Below are 17949 nucleotides of genomic sequence, written 5' to 3' on the forward strand. Positions count from 1 at the left end.
TTAAATCTAGATTGAAAACTCATTTCTTCAGAACTGCTTTGTGTTTAGTTTGTTGTCCTTCCCCCCGCACCTGCGGTCGATTAGCACGGTTGTATACGTACGGTGCCAAAGAAGTTCAACATCCATACGAGAAGGAGGAAGAGAAGATACGACTGCCTCAGGGACAGCTGCTGAAACACGGAATGCGCTGTGTGACTTTGGCGCAAGGTGTACATCATCGCCACAATTTATTGCCGGTAACGTTGGTTTGGCTACTAAATCCTGAAAAAGCCCAAGGATTGTCTGAATATCACAAACATTGCGTCACAGAGCTGGGCGATTCTCATGATTCCCAGCCTGGAATTGTGTTTCCACTCTCAGAATCACAGGGGATTCCAAATGGAATTGTAATAGCAGGATACATGATGTTCAAATTCCTCTCAGAGGTGAAGAACCCAACCTTTCATCTGTCTGGGGTTGATGACATTATTATTAATTATTATTATGCTTAATAATAGGGTTTTTCGCCTTTTTTCTGGCAACAAAACTGAAACCTTTTTACAAGGATTCATGTCTGCATTAACCACAATACTTGCAGTCAAAATGCAAATAAAAACACACAATGATAATATATGTATTGTCCTTGAAACTGATTAAATTGTCTGAATATCACATACAGGACAATGCATATATTATCATAGTGTGTTTTTGTTTGCATTTGTGACTGCAAGTATGCAGACATGAATCCTTGTAAAAAGTTTCAGTTTTGTTGCCAGAAAAAAAAAGGGGAAAATCCCTGTTATTATATTTTGGGACTGGCAAAGGAGGTCTAATGATAGTATTATGCTTATTTACCGAGAAACGTCTCGCCGAGTCTCAATACTCTTTGTGAGGGGGTCCTGCAAAGCTCTCACCGTGGCTCGCGATGTTGCTGTGTGTAATCCCAAGTAACGTACGTGCAGGTAGTTTGTTTTAGCATTGGGTTGTTTGCCCAATACCAGTTACATTGTTATGTTGTTTTGGCTATGACAGGTCAGAGATCCCAAATGAACGAGAACATAGAGATCATAGAAACTCCACGCAAAAAAGGCGCCCAAGTCGGGACTCGAACCCAGGTGTTTCCTGCCATGAGGCACGAGTGTGACACACGACACAACACCCTGCCCACCCAGATGATCGTCACATCGCAGTCAATCAAAACATTGGCCGTGCAACAGAGAAATGTGGAGATTCAACCGCTGATTGGGACGAGCGGCGGAGATGAATATCACCCAAATGCTCGTTTGCGCACGGAGCAACGCTTTGTCATCCGAATCGTAATTTCCTCCGTCGAAACACTCAACCGGGGGTAGCACACTGGGCTAGTGATTCGCGCACGGCACTACAAATCCGGCTACCCGGGTTCTGATTACGGATGCTGGGTCATCCTCCCCTCTACCAACCTGCAATGACCAACACGGTGAGGTATGGTCAACCCCCCCTCCCCCCCGTCATGAGCGGCATGGCGTAGGGAGGCCTCCATCCGCCCGTGGATTGATAAAGAGCCGTTAATTATGAGCAGTAAGCACCCAACCACCACCATACATCTCCTCAACTCCCAACATCATTTTGATAGACAAAACAAACCCGCGGCTATCACCATGATGGTATCTCTGACCCCTGAGCTCATATTCCTTCCTCGCATTTTCTGTTATTTTAAACCTCTTCATCTTGTTCTTATCAAAATCCTGTCGCCTCCAAAGCACAGACACCCCTAATGAATGCTTTAATTTATTTACCACTTATCTCAGCGGCTCTCACTTTATCGACTCTCCCGATGCTTTATTAAACAACTATCTGATGATGCCAAAAGCTGCTGCAATTTTTGCCCAGCTCGAATTCACGACACACACACACAATATCGATCCTTCGAGTCCCCGCTGCTGACATCGCACGCCCGTTCACGTGCTCCTGCTTCTACCCTTCAGATATGATTTTCCAAACACACATTTCTCTCTGCACACATAACACTCCAGAAGCATTGGCGTTTCCATCACGTGAAAACATCGTACGAAGTGTTCCTTTTTTCCTGCTGTTGCTGCTGCTTTGAAGCCTGAAATTTCGTTTACATTGAAGGGTTATTTTTGTATTAATCAGAAACGTGTTTCCTTTGTTGTTTTCTACACGAATCGTGCGGTGGTTGAGTGCACTGCGCTGTGAACCCGGCGACCTGAGCTCGATTCCCAGCCACAGGCCGTCACTTGCAAGCAAAAGCTGAACCGGTCCTCAGCTTACCCTTCACTGACTCACACTAACCAGTCTGGTGAAGTATGGCCAAACCCATGATCAACACGGCATGGCCAAACAGTCTGTATTATTATATATTTTATATCTATAACATGTTTTCACGTACAGTATTCATGGTAACAAAGTGTTCTAAGTGGAGGAACTCATTGACTGTACAAACATATATTCTAGGGATTTCAAACTTGTGAGTGTGTGAGTTTGAAATCCCTAGCAAAAGCAAAGTTGACAGATACGTCTCTTTAGTGCGTATGATGATGCTGAAGAGCTGCTACATGTGCGAGTGCACAGGCCCAATGGAGCAGAGCCGCAATGTCGCCCCGTACCATCTGTTGCAAACTCCAAGAGTTTATCCCTGTGGGTCCAATGTTGTTTGTCGAGTGGGCCGTCACCATCCCGGTGACATGAGCAGAGGACAGGAACACCACAACACACTTGTACCGTCTGCTCGCATCACGATTAAACGATGCATTCACACGGCGTTAGCAATCACCGTATACGTGAACGCGAGAGTTGGGCATGCGCATGTCAACTGCTCAACTCCCACGTGCCTTGCTTGTGGCATGAGCGTGGATTCTTGTACCGTGAGCAGTAAGAAATGATTTGTCAATGTAAAGTTGGTGTTAAAAATATTACACTTTCAATCAATTAAGTGTTTTTTGTCTTATCGGGAGCGACTTGTGCAATGATTAATGACTGCATTAGAAACCCAGCGACCCCCGAGATTGGATCCAGGCCACAGGTTAATATCAGTGGCAGTGCTATCTGAACTGGTTGTGCCCTTTTCTTTACCATCCTGCACTGGCTGGGACGTTGGGAGTGTGGTAAAGCAATGCCTATTGGCACGTCGTGTGGTGGTCAGGCCTTCCCACAGCAGTGGATTTATGAAGGGCTGTGAACTCTTTACGATGCAACATAACCAGCATCGCCCATACATCTGCGTGGGATATAACTTCACAGTGGCCTTGCTCGTGTGCACATTGCATAAGGATTCGGCATTCAGTGCGACGACGTCATCATGGCGGCACAAAGCCCTACAGGGCGACGTCACCAGGGCGAAACAATTGGCGTAGCTTAAGGGACGTTGATGTAAGTTTAACACGTATTAGCTGGCTTTCGCGACCAATATTATCCATAATAAAGGTTTTTGGGTTAGATCACGTAAATATAAATGTGTCAAAACGTCGTACTCAAATTGTAAATGTTGTGGGTTCACTCTCCGACACACCAGCGTGCTGAACTAGTAACTAATTGGCACATTTAGTTTACCCGACAAACCTTACTAATTGGCTGTGTCAAGTGGTGGTGGGTTTAACGACACATTTATATTTACGTGACCTAACCAAAAAAACCTTCACTACGTTGACGTAATGCGGAACTAGTTTATACACAAACCAATATGGAATACAACTTGCGGCCGATTCTACCAATGTAGCGTAGCAAGTCACTCTTCTGGAAGATTTTGGCTCCCATTGGTTTGCGTTCGACATTTACTGACAAACACGTCTGGGGCAAAATGTTGTTAATTGGGAAAAGGCGATCATTTTTGCTGGAATGTTTCTCTCCTAGCGAATCGTTTCGTTCGCGTTTGTTTTCATATGACGTACCGTGTGCGAGATATGGAGTGTGACGGAGGGACATTTTACGCATTATACGTAGAGATATGGAGTTATACAGAATCTATATGCAAATGCATGTTAAGATGCAGTGCAGATACAGTGGGAACAGGATTTAATATATGATTTATTGGCACATACTGGAAAGAGCCAAATTATAGCGAGCATTTTGCATACCCCGCTTGCAAGCTATATATGTGCAATGCATCGAAACTGTCATGTTATATACCGTGGATATGTATGCTCACTGCTAGGGGAATGCTAGAGCGTAAGATATGGCAATTCAGTGATGATGAGGACCCGATGGGGTAAGAGCGGAGATATATAAACTGAGGCACGAATTACATTTGGGGGTAGAATATCTGCCGTGGCCATCACGAATACAATCATAATCCACAAGAGGAGAGTTTCCAGATGCGGTTGTTGCAAAATACCAACCCTCTCCTCAAAAAGAACAGCTGCAAATGAGCTTTAAAAATGATAATGATGCAGGGAATGTATTTAAAAAAAAAGATAATGCACAACAAAGGATTTTAACTGTATTAGTAGAGTGGAAATAATTCACGTGCCTGTTACAAGCCTTTTACAGAGAAAGATGTTTGTCACTTGCTTACACAGGTGTACACGTAGTTCTACATTCAGTCCTATTCCCTACAGGGCTTCTGAATGCCGCTTTTTACACGCATTTAAGGCTTTCACATACGGCCTCCGCAGTGCTCAACAAAGGAGTGTGTGGCGCACACCCCTCTACGTGCAATGGACGCTTGATGTACCTGTTCCTAACACGCAACCAAACAGCAGCAGAAACAACAAGGGAGAGCCGCTACAAAGCCAGCGCCGGTCGCCAGCTCTCGCCCGTTCCGCACGTTCTGCTTGTAAAGAACGCGGGGGGAGGGGTGGGAGAGGCGGTGGCCTCACCTTTGCTCAAAGGGGTTTGTGGCTATGATCGAGCAACGCTGTGCTGGCACCCGACTACGTAGCCGCAATTTGAGACTCCCACGGCCTCATGCATTGCAGCATTTGTAGTCTAGGATTTGTTGTTGTTCTTGTTGCACAAATGCTTCCAAGCGATATATTTTAGAAATTAGCCTTCCCATGGAGAGACTGGTCCCTGCCACTGACTCAGGGCCACGAATGGATGTAGCCTCAGCCCACTGCTTCGTTTGAGCATTGAGCCATTTTTGAATGTTGTGTTTTTTGTTGTTGCACAAATGCTACCAGGATGCGAACTCAAGATTATTTCCCAGCTGCCCTTTGTACGGGATGCACGTTTCTTCATATGGCTCCTGCTTGGTTAAAAATACATTCCCGAGTTGAAATAAGCACCGGAAAAAGTGAACGTGCTGGGATATCGTGTACCTAACACACTGCCGACTTCTTGCACATCCCTACTGGACATCTGTAAAAAAGAACACATTAGCTCATCGGATTCCTCCAATGAAAAATGAATATTCTGATTCTGCAATGTGATTTTTCGCTTTTGCAGCAATTTCAGCGATAGGTGTACATTCATAGCAACAAAGACCGTGCCAAATCCGTGCACAGGATTCGGGCCCTATTCCCATTCGGCACAAAACCCCCGCAGCCAATCAACATCTGGCGGTAGCATGCTCGCTCCGCTGGGTGGTGGTCCGAGCCAACCAATCAGGCTCCATATGTGTCAGAAACAAAAATCCCCTATATAGCCTTAACAGACTTTTGGGACAAGTGCTGTTAGCGAGCACATATGAAGGCCGGCATGGTACTACATGAGGGGGTGGGTGGCCAGCACCACGCCACACCACCTTCGCCTCCCCAGTGGTGGTGTTTACACACCACTCCCCCAAGTCGACTCATATGACGCTGAGTCGTCTTAGGGGAGGCCCAGGACTGGTTCAGATAATCGTCACTGGTGCTGGCCCTGAGCGGAAATCGAACTCGGGTCTCCAGGTTCATAGAGCGGCACGCTAATCGCTACACTAACTACCGCTCCCCACCCATCTGTGCCACACACACACACACACACAGACGAATGTGTGTGTATGCTGCTCTGCCCTCCACTGAATTGTGTATTTGTAGTGCTCGATAAAAAGATGACTGTGCTACTTAAACTCAGTGATGATGATGAGGAAGGTGACGATGCTGAAGTGCTCCCAGCACAAGCCACGTCCTCAAATTGTCCTTGATGCGATTCTGCACGGTGGAGGAAAGTTTCCGCCAGAAACTTTCCACTATCTCTAGGCAAATCCTGAACCTGCAACTAAGCCTACCCTAAACTGCTGACCCTCCTCTAACTCTGCCCCTAACCCTGCTCACTTTGGGCAATTCCCCGGCTGCAGCGGAATGGGCTCTTTTGGACGTGGCGCATGCCTGCAACCCAACACTGTATCAAGGCAATGGTTGATGGGTCACACAAATGTCGTGAAACTTTCTGCGTGTAGGTGTCGAGGAGGAGTCCGAACGTACCCCGTCTTGCCAAGAGAAGGCAGTATGGCGATACTGTGGACTCCACCTGTCCCGTCTTTATGGAATAGATTTACCCCGTCCCACACGTGGGTTTTCTCCGGGTGCTCTGCTTTACTCTCACATGTAAGCGCTCATTAATTGGCTGAAAACATCGACTATATAATTGATACAAAAGGGCTTGGGCAATTGTTGGCGATGGCCCAAAGCCTGTTTCCTCGCGCGTCGTTCACTCTTCAATAGTGAGCGAGTACTATGCACGTTACACATTGAAGTAATTACAAATTGGCTCCCTCGTGACTTGCGAAACGTGGAATTGAGACGATGCTGTAAAAAAAGAATCGCCTAATTACACCAAAGAGTGACCAAATGACGAACAAAGTTGCAACGGAAATGAGGCCTTTAGACTTGTATTTGTGACTTTCAAATATGATCTGTGCAATGTGTAAATCTCAACGTCCTGTTTTCAATTACAGTAAAAGTCACTGGATTCTCTGCATTTTCTTCTCAAAGGAACAGTTACTGCCAAACTATCAGCTATTTTTTACTCATTGCAGTTAATGTTTGAAATGCGAGTGAGAATGAGGCACACGGCAAAATCTGTTCCTGTGATTGCTTTCCACAAATGCGCGTATCCTGCTCTGGTTTATTGCTCTTGTGCACTCGGACCATTAGGGACATGACCATAGCCTGGGGCAACCTGCATGGTTAAGCTAGATATTTCATTCCTAAAAGCCACATTTGGGAACCAAATAGTCTGCACTTAGCAGTATGTTAGGTGCGATATCCCCAGCACGTTTACTTTTGGCAGCGCTTATTTCAACTAAGTAAATGTTTTTTTAACCAAGCAGGAGCCAAATATAGAAAACGTGCAACTCTTACAAAGGGGTAGCTGGGAAATAGTGCAAGCATTTGTGCAAGAAAAAACACACAACATTCGAAAATGTCTCAAACTTCAAACGAGCAGTGGGCTGAGGCCACATCCATTGGTGGCCCTGAGCCAGTGGGAGGAAATTCTACATTCACATGGCAGGGCCCAGTCTATCCACATGAGGAAGGCGCATTTTTGACTGGTACCAATTTTACCACCCACAGATGCAAAATGGGTTTTGGTGTTGTTGCAGCCAGTGATTGATTCACCATGTGCCTTACCAGTAGCGGCAGAAGGTGGCTACGCAACACCACCGCAACCCCCAACATCCCGCCAGTTCACTCACACACACACATACGTACTTTAGACGTGCAATGAGATGTCTGCATATATTACATTATATAAAAAACAAAGAATAATTATGTAATTATTATTATGAAATACACATCAGCAATGTAAGGTGTACTGTATAACAATTATAATCATTGACAGTTCTTCTGTCAATCGACCGCTGAGAGAGAGCCTTCCCATTGTGTGTCGGTCATGGGGGTTTTTAGACCAAACTTCACCGCACTGGTTAAGTGCGGGTTGGTGAAGGGAGGGCAGCTAAGACCGGACCAGATACCACTTGCCACTGATGTTAGCCGTGCTCGTTACAGCCCGGTGTACGAATCCACTGCGCCACCGCTCTCCTGCACTGATTTAGAACACTGTATTCATCAACCCCTGCTGAATAATTCACGGGTATAAAAATACATTAAGAACTTCAGTGAGTACCTGGATGTTTGCCTATAAATCACCAATATTGCGAACAAAAGGCTAAAATAAGTTTAATGCACGGTACTCCTAGGAAGAGCGGGCTGTCATGTAGAACAGATTATTCAAGCATTACGGTAAGAGCTCTGTGGCCCTGATAGTGCAGAGTTATCTCTGGTTGCATGGATCAGTCTAGGGAATGAGTCAATTTACTTCCCAGGCAACAGTCAAACCTGTAACCTTTGCGTTTAAAACGAGATTTACTTAGCACTCCACTCACTCCGCTACAGAATTACAGCTACTCAAGGGTTCACTCAAAATAGTTTACTTCGCAGAAACATCTACATTGTTTGGATTAATTTCCAGCGGGAAAGCACTTAAAGCATATTACCACCTCTATACCCTCCCTCCCTGCTCTGAAGAAAATCCAAAGCCTGAAGCACTGGATTACAACAGAATTTGAAATTAGCTGGAGAGTGGTTGTTTACAACAATGAAGGGCACGTTTTATTCCTGTCCTGTAAGTGGAAAGGATGCTATGCATGCCGGGTTGCTTCCACTTGGAGACCGTCAAACTTTATTATTTTTTATTTTACCAGCTAAGGCCCACTGAGCTATAAAATGCTTTTTTAGAAGCGACCTAGCCAAAAATGATAGCTCAACGAAGTGGCTTCATCATGTGGAAATGTACAGCATCCAAATTCTCTAAACGCACACGGTGATTCTAAATGTGGAGGGAAAAACCAGAAGACCCGGAGAAAAATACAGGCAACCACAGGGAGAGAGACACGCAAACTCAAAATATACATCAGTCAGGGTCTGGATCGAACCCACGACCTCCTGCATATCAGGCAAGGTAGTTAACATCTCACCACCGTGGCACTCATGAAGATAACCACACAAGTGGTGGAGAGAATCCACGGGCCACCTTTTTAAAACACTCGCTCCGTCCTCGCAGCGACGGCGCCCGGCTGTAGGTCGCCAGGTAACCCCCCTCACCTTGACCCTGCCGGTGGTGTGCAGGAAGCGCACGAGCGCCCGCGCTAGCTCCTCCTTGCTCTTGACGCCGAGCGCCGGCTCGAGCAGCAGGCAAAGCGGCAGGCAGCTGGCGCTCAGGAACTCGGCGAACTCCTTGTAGCGCTCCATGGGCAGGATGCTGAGCTGCTGGTGCCGCCACTTGATGCGCACTGTGGGCACCGCGCCCTTGCCCTTGCCCGGGTTGGGCGTGCTCAGAGGGTACCACTTCTCCACGAACTGCCGCCCGCTCGTGCCGCCCTCCACCGAGATGTTGACTAGCCCCACGTAGCTGCTCTTCTCTTTCTTTTTCTTCTTGTCCGTATCCTTGTACAGGTGCACCATGATGTGCTTGAACGCCGGCAGGTTGCTGAACTCGAAATGTTCTCCCCAGAAGAGGTTGTCCACCTTGGCCTTGCTGGCGGTCCGAGCGTAGAGCGTGTCGTCCAGGCAGATCTCACAGAAGTACTTCTTCTTGGCCGGGAGCTCCTTAGCCTCGATGATCCACACCTTCAGGTCATTCTCCACTCTCTGGATGTTGTCCTTGAGGGAACGAAAATCGACGCAAATGTAAATGAGCGTGGAAGTGTCTGAGTTCCCTTGACAGGTGATGAACAGGCAACGAAAGGCATTTACGAACGCGAGTTTTCTGTCCGTGTGCACACCGACATATTCCATATTACAATACAAGGAAGCACAAGCACTGTGCCTATTGTCATTAAAATACAATTACTCTGCGCATGCACAAGCACTGACGTGGTATTTAAATACCATCACTGTTTATCACGCTGAAAATATTTTATCGGGGCAAATGTTGAAATACAATCATGTTCAGTCAACCCCCCCAACACCAAAAAGCACAGATGGAAAAAAGAAATACCCAAAACTGAATGAATAACAAACTTACCATCCAGTCAATAATAATTCCACACTTAATCTCTCGAACAGAAATGCCATTCTCGGCTGTATTCCAACTTCTTCTTGACCTCAGCCACAATGGTCCCCCCCCCTCCTGTGAGTCTCAATAGAGCCGCTCTCTCCGCACACTAGAGCCAATCCAGCAGAGTCGAGATTGTTGCGCCCCTCACAGATTACAATGATTCATCTGGATTGGAGCAGCGCGGCCAAATTGCGCTCTCAATCAAACCAGCCCACGACAACGTCAGGCGATGTGGCTGCCGTTATACGGTTGGTGGCAGGATCCGTTTTCAAAACCACAGCCTCCTTCAACGCACATGCACGGTGACTCACACAGTGACCGCTAAGATGAGATTTAGAGTTTACTCGTTAGGGTTGCAACCTGCAGCACTGATTACCTCTGCATAATTTACGCGGTTAATTTTCTTTCTCTTAAGGGGGGCTACGGGCACATGCATCATTTCCCATTCTGTGCGATCCTATTTTAACAGAGGCCGAATCTCATTCCACGACTCCGCTGGAAAAATAGCTAAGGTTCCGTGGTGTGAGAATTCATGAATTGGGGTCATTGGTCATTTGCCATACATATATACTGCAGCACAGGTGTGTGCTGTGGCTGTGAATGTGAGTTCAGTATTTGCCACCTCATGTGTTTTGGCAAGTATTTACACCGAAAGAGATGCTCATGAATTGAGAAACTAGGACAATGTCTGTGGACGTTGAAGAGAATGAGAAAGGTCATGGGGGGGGAGAGGATGTGAAAGGGGAGGTGGAGTGAAGAGGTAGCAGGAGGATAATGAGGAGAGGGGTGGTGGGAATTGAGAGGCTATGGGGGCAGAATGGGAATAGGCATTGGCTTGAGGTGAGCTACTCCCACAGAAGAACGACATTCAGAAAGGCATATTACATATTTTTTCAGATATGTGTCAATTTCTGTTCTAGAATTACGTAGGCAGGCGCAAGCTTTTGTAGCGGAGGGGAGGAGGAGCAGTGGCGCGGTAGTCAGGACACTGCGCTGTGATCCTGACGGCCTGGGTTCAACTTCTGCTCACGCTCCAAGCCTGACGTGGAGCTCCCTCGTTTAACCGAGCATAAAACGAGTGCATGGCCGAGTCACAAACACCGGCACTTGGGGAGACAGCGCTAACGGGGTGTCATCCAAGTCACACCACCTACTCATTCCTCAGCTGGCCCTACCGGGCGCTCACTAACAGTAGCCTCCACCCCTCCCCCCCACCGTCTACTTGGCTCAGTGAGGCATCGTTGTCCTTTTGCGTGGCCTACGTGGGGTGTGGAGACTAGAACAAGGTTACCCAAAGCGCGCGTGATGAAGCCAAGAGAGATCACAAAGCCTCGCCGGGTCTCAAGACTCTTTTGCGGGAGGGTCCTGCCAAGTTATTGCAGTGGGGAAGGGGCGGTAGGGCAATGTAGCTACTCTGTGTTTAATCCCAAATGAGTGATTTGCAGGTAATTTTTTTTTAGCAATACCAGTTACATTGTGTGTGTGTATTTTTAGCTCTGGGAAGAAAGCGAAGAGGGGGGAGAACATACAAACTCGACACAGAGAGGCGCCCGAGTCGGGAATCGATGAGAAGCCCTTCTTGCTGCGAGCCGCGAGTGTTACCGCTGCACTGCGCCACTCTGCCGCCAAAGCAATTCGTGGACAATAAACACGAGTAATTCGTGGATTTCTCATACAATTACTAATCCTCTTAAAATGCTCAAATCCACAAGCAGTCAAGTCCCAATTAATTTGGATTTGCAGGAGTCTTTAGTGTAACACATTTTTGCCAAAAAAAATATGAATTTCTTTATATTTTTTGCCAATTTCAATATTTACAAATAAAAAAAACCCATCAAATAAAAATTGCAAACCCACACTGTGTTTCACATATCATTATTATCCTACATGCCCCTGTACACTTAAGTTCACGCTTAAATGACAGGAGTATTCTCTTTTGATATGGAACACTTGAGTTGCAGAGGTCCCACCAGACGGTAACATAAATCTTTCTGACAGAGCTTTGCGACCTTCCAGACCTCCTCTCCTCTGCAGCGATTCCAGCTTCATCATCGCCGGTGATTTTCATTGCCCTGGCTCCTCGGAAGCCTAGTTTGACCATCGCCTTAGTGACATCTTTTCCTTCGCGACAGCATGGCCATTGGTATCAACATTTCACCTCATCGTTGAGCCCAATATTAAATATCAACCCAAATCACTCAGAACATTCACAGTCTTTTCATGAAAATCATCACCCCCGAGGTTGTCCAGGCATCATCTATCAACTAGCCACCCCAGAAAATCACCCATCACTCTCAGGCCTTTGTCCACTTAAACTACAGCACATTTAAGAAGCCGCTAACCTCCACCTCCTCCTTTGCCTCACCATCATCTGACGCCACAATCTGCACCAATCAACTTGACCTCGACCTCAGACATGTCATCGACGTGTCAGCAACCCCTTAAACGTGCCACCAGCCGGCTCCCCTCTTGTGACAACCGGCGGCTCTCAGGATCAGCTGTTGCATCAAAGCGCAGAAGAACCATGTGCTTGTGATCCAGACTTGAAACTGACGGCATCACTTAACGTTCTGCTGTAAAGCCATCAACAAGCTCATCATGGCCTCAAGAGCCTAATACATAAACCAACAGATCATCTCTGCAGTTAACCACCCGCATCGACCTCCGGTCCACACTTAATGGCTTTCCTCTCCTTCGTTCGTATGGATTAATAACAGCAGATTAAAGATGTATTTTTAGATGTGTCGTCCACTCAAATGTTTGTCCATTCCTCCTTTAAGGGAGCAAAGACAGCAGTAGGTGTTTACAATGTGGTCGATGGTTTGGGATTTATGGCCGCACTCACCTTGCTCATCACAACCACTAGACAATTTGGCACGGTCACCAAGCCGACTCTTCACTTGCTCTTAAATTTCAAATTTTAAGAGACAATTACCAGCATGGCCTCCACCATTATTAAACCTCTTTCGGCCGGTTGCGATCAACCCCCAGCTATTCCTTCTTTCGCCCCCCCCCCCTCCACTCTGGACTTTCCTTCCTCTCATCTGTCGCACGTCAAGAGGTTCTCATTCTAAAGTCCAAAACTGTATAATAATAAAAACCCTACCCTGGATCTCCTACCAGCCAGCGGCTTCAAACATTGCACTATTAAACTCTCAATGATGATTTTCTCATTTTTCTCAAGCCTTTTTACAATTAGGCCAAGTGACTCCTCGACTAAAGAAACATGGCTTCAACCCCGAGGACCTTGCAATCTACCGCCCTATGATCAACTAACTTATCAACGATCTCAAAACTCCAGGAGCGCCTCGCCCTTGTCAGAAGGGAAGATCGCATCACTTCATCCACCAATTTCTGCCCCCCTTCAGTCTACCCACCGCCCAGCTCACTCGACTGAGACTGCACTCGTCACGATCACCGACGACACCATAGCCTCTCAGGACTTCGGCGCCACCGTCGCTCTAGTAGGCCTCAACGCATCTGCCACCTCCTGATACTTTAAACCGTAGGACTGAACACATCCAGAATCTGATTTCACCATCAGCGGCACAGCTCTACAACGGCTCACATCTCATCTCACTAACAGAAGGTTCCATGTCAAGGTCGGCAGGTCCTCGACGCCAGTCGTCACGTCCACCGCAGGTGCCCCTCAGGGATTGGTCCTGGGTCCTTTACTGTTTTTCGTCTACGTCTTCCCAATTGGTCATGTCATCGATAGTCACGGAATTAACTATCGAACCTACACCAATGACACTCAATTACACCCCACTCTTAACCTCCGATCAGGGCCCACTAATAATATTATAAACAAAGACAATTCATATTGAAAATCATATTATATTTTATGCTGCACAGTATTAAAATCGAAAACTGACGAAAGTAGATTGGCGCACGCATAATTTATTAATTTCAATGCATTTATTTACTATTTTACTAAAATTTTAGCTTTCGGTGCTTAATAAAGGTTAAAACAATTCCCAAGTTGTTGATAGAATATACGCATATTGAGGTATAACTGTACTCCAGTGTTGTCCACGCTGCACCACAAGGCATTACTACACCTGTGTGCAATGCACACAAATATGACAAGAACATAAAACTATTTACACTGGCACAGAATTCTCTAGCAAATTTGAACAAAATCATATGGCGATACCACGCAGACACAGACAACAAAGCACCTCAACGCATTCGTAAACAAAACTGCCTGAAAACTGACAACAAACAAAACATCCTTTTAAAAGCAAGACGTTTATGACGGACGCGTTCATTCACAAGCAAACAAGGTTGTAGAAGCAGCACGTGTGGCAGATGCGTATATTCACATTTCTAATGGGTTATCAATAACTGCGCTGATAAAATCGCCTTCGGGTGGACGTGGCAGAGGGCGGTAATGGCAGCGACGAGAGCGCGCGCCGTGTGGCCATGTGGCGGTGTGGCCATGGCGACGAGAGCGCGCGGCGTGTGGCCATGGCGACACCGCCAGAGGACGGTGCTCCGAGCCCCGGGATGCGCGCGGGGGGTTACCTTGTTGGGTTGCACGATCCTCCGCAGGTTCTCCATCCATTTGTCTTGCTCGGCGGCCGAGCGACAAGAGAAGCACTTGCTGCCGCTCGACGTGATCACCTGCGCGCGGAAGTTGGGGGGGGGAGGGCAAGAAGCAAGAGGTCTGGTGATGCGCTCGCCCAATGTGGATGGTTTTGCGTGCAGGCGTGCTTGTGTGTGTGTCTGTGTGCGCATGAATTGTGTTGGTTTATGTGTGTTTGTGAGTGTGCACACAAATATTGTGTGTGAGTAGGGGTCTGCATGTGCGTGTGTAGATGGGGGTTAAGAGTGTGTGCATGCACATGGCGGTCTGTGTGGGTGTGGGAAGCGGTAGTGTAGCGGTTAGCACGCTGCGCCACGAACCCGGCGACCAGAGTTCGATTCCCGCTCGCAGCCAACATCAGTGATGATTATCTGAACCAGTCCTGGTCCTCCTCTAGGTTGACTCATCCTCAAATAAGTACCTGGAAGAGTGTGTTAAACATGACCATTGGGGAGACAAAATCGGCCGGGCATGGTGCCGGCCACCCCCTGCCTTGTGTGTCGTGCCGGCCTTCATAGGTGCTCGCTATGAGCACTTGCTTCTATAGTCTGTAAAGGCTATACGGGGGATCTTTGTTTGGGGGCTGCGTGTGTGCGTGTATGTAGATGGGGTCTGTGTGGGTGTGTGGTTCTGTGTGGGTCTGTGTGTGTGTGCGTGTGTGTGAGTGGGTCTGTGTGTGTGCGTGCGCGAGCACCAGTGGCTGAAGCCTCATGGGAGGCCCACTTGGGGTTGTGCGCACAGGCACATTCGCGTGGGCGTCTGCTCGCGTGTTAGTACGCATGTATGAACCTTCACTACAAATTTACATCAAGGTTGCTAAAGCTCGCCAAAATGTCCATTATCTATCTAATCCACCCCATAATAACGGCATTAAATACAGACACCCCTGTGCTTTTGAAGATTTGCAAGTAAACACATTTTCAATTGACAAAAATTAGTTCTGAGTAAACTCAGCAGGATCATTGTATGCCTGAGTGAAAGCAGAGTGTGGGGTAGGTAGGGTTATTATCGCCAATAATTGGTCGGATGTCCTGTCAAAAGCTCTGGGCATCCTAAATTAATTATAGAATGCATTCATAATCTTTAAGATTAAAGGTGACCCACTCAATGTGTGCATATTTTGCATTTCTGGAAGGTGTCACTGGCTGCCTTGCCTCAGTTCCGCGTCTCTTGAGGTCAGTGGCTTGGAGTGGTATGCCACAACTTGCGTACATTATAAAGTCTCTTTTCACTCAGGATCATTAACAATGAGTTTGGCTTGCTGAATATTGCATATGCTGCCTTTTCCTCATTTATCACATGGGAACCACTCCATGCAAATATGCTGTACCGAGTTGGCCTTTTGGCTCAGAGACAAAAATAATAATACAAATAATTTCAACTTGTAACGCGCTGCATAGTATTCGCTTTCTCTCGTAGACAGAGAACGATGCAGAGGCACGAGGCAGAACCACAGACAAGCAGGGAGGCAGACACGTGATTAGTTGGTGCCAAAGATTGCCCAAACCCTGCGGTCCTCCATATATTAAAGTGTTCAATCTTGATTTGAAGCTTTCGTGACTGCAGGAATCCATACTCTTTGGTTCTTTCGGTAAAGTCACCTATGTGACCTACGTGAATTTACCGAAAGAACCAAAGATTATATTAAAGTGTTCTTGGCAAATTAACGTGTTTACATGTGGGAGGAAACTGCAACCTCCCAGAGAAAACCCATGCATGCAAGGGGGCAACGCTCTATCCCATGCAGACGGAACAGGTGGAGTCTGCATTTTTGTTGTACTGCCGTCTCCTGGCAAGCCGGGTACGGCTCCTCCTCGACGCCCACGGTAATTGGCAAAAATTATAATTGTGAAAAATTTGGAAATATTAGCAGAGTGCGTGGGAGAATGTGCCCCCCCCCCCCCCCCCACTGTGCAAGTCCCGAGAAACATATTTTGCAAATCCACAGGGTCAAACAGTTCTATGAGAATTCCAAATGGATTCTTAGTCTATGACATTAAGCTAATAGCAAAAACTTAATTGGGAAAAAGACCAAAAAAGTTGAAATACACTATGCGAAAGTTCAATCTCCAGCAGAATATCATGAGTGAGATGTGAATTTGCAAGATCATCATCATCAAAAACACGGTCATGAATTTATCTCTGCCCAAACACATTCTTTGCTGGTACAGTTTCTGTGAAGCAGCGATATCACACGCATCACCCAGTTGTACAAAATGTAACCGTCTGAGTAAGAGTAAACTCCTCGTGTGACAAAAAACACGGTAAAGAAGCATGAGCACAAACCATTATCTGTGGAACTAAAGAGGAACACGTGCATCGCTGTTGCACACAGAAGTCAATTCCAGAGGTAAATGTCGGTATTCCATTGACGCTCACCGCCAAAGGTTATGATTTAGACGGCATAAGGAGAGGCATGCTTTGGACACAGTAACACAGTGCGTACAACTGAACTATACATCATCATCATCACGATCTATGGGCAGATAGCCCCTAGGTGTGCCCTGCACATTTGCTCATTTGTCTCCACTTTCCTTCGTGTTGTGCCAATATGCTCAAGTCGTGCCGCATCTTTCTGGCACCAATCTCTTATGTCGACATCAAACAATTCTCCGTTAGGTCTTCCTCTCTTTCCAGTTCCCAAACAACAACAACAACAACACACTTTTAATTGGACTATACAAACCACTAGAAATTGACTTCACTATTGCACATTTCAGGCACTTTCATTGTTATAAATAATTTGGCACGAATGCTGCAATGCAATGTAACATTGCTCAAGATGACAAAACCCATTCCATTTACTTTTGTAGGGTAATCATAATAATATGCCTGAGCAGTGCAAGCTTGCAAGTGTATGTGTTCATATGCAAGTTTTTCAACACATTTTAATGTTAGCAAATAAACAGTAATACAATGGATCTGCTGTCAAATAAACCTTGCATTAATTTATTTACTTATTTACTCAATAACATTGATAAACTCTAGGAAATTTGCGTGAATTTTATCTGTAACACTGGCTATGGACCAAAAGAAAGCTTACAATGGTTTTCCCCGAGTAATCAAAGCCACCGTTAATTCTGCACTGTTGCGTAATGTTCGGGGAAGCGGCCGGGCTGGAGGCCTTGGCGGGCCCCGTAGGCAGGGTGACGCACGCGCTTACATCACCGTGTGTAATCACGCGTGTGAGAGAGCGGGGCATTGTTCCCGGATCCCTGGACTCATCGCAAAGGCACGCGGAGGTGGCCACCACCATACCACTAGCCGTCCTCCCCCCATTCCCGTTGTGCAAAAACCCTTCGCCAGTTACAACCGCTCCAACGCTCCGAGCGAACGCACGAGTTACCTTTAAACGATATCTTCTCAATGCGCCCCCATTCAACGGGTGGTCTAATAATACAATCCATCACACATTTCATGCGGTGTACAAAAAACTCCCTCCGCAAATAACTTTCCATCGT

The 17949-nt window shown here is 46.7% G+C and overlaps 1 protein-coding gene across 9 annotated transcripts in view; it reads right to left on the reverse strand.

Annotated features, from left to right (window-relative positions):
• Positions 1–17949, reverse strand: part of LOC133341919 (ras GTPase-activating protein nGAP-like) — a 625061-nt gene that overhangs the window by 59385 nt on the left and 547727 nt on the right. For all 9 annotated transcript variants that reach the window (XM_061550751.1, XM_061550750.1, XM_061550752.1 and 6 more), the window contains 2 exons: positions 14428–14526; positions 8946–9503 (listed from right to left, as the gene is read on the reverse strand). In XM_061550751.1, the coding sequence (XP_061406735.1) occupies positions 8946–9503; positions 14428–14526 (657 nt within the window). The remainder of the gene's footprint in view (positions 1–8945; positions 9504–14427; positions 14527–17949) is intronic.

The sequence above is a fragment of the Lethenteron reissneri genome, chromosome 12 (assembly GCF_015708825.2).
Source record: "Lethenteron reissneri isolate LAM-NWPU_2019-01 chromosome 12, ASM1570882v1, whole genome shotgun sequence".
Taxonomy (NCBI): Eukaryota; Metazoa; Chordata; class Hyperoartia; order Petromyzontiformes; family Petromyzontidae; genus Lethenteron; species Lethenteron reissneri.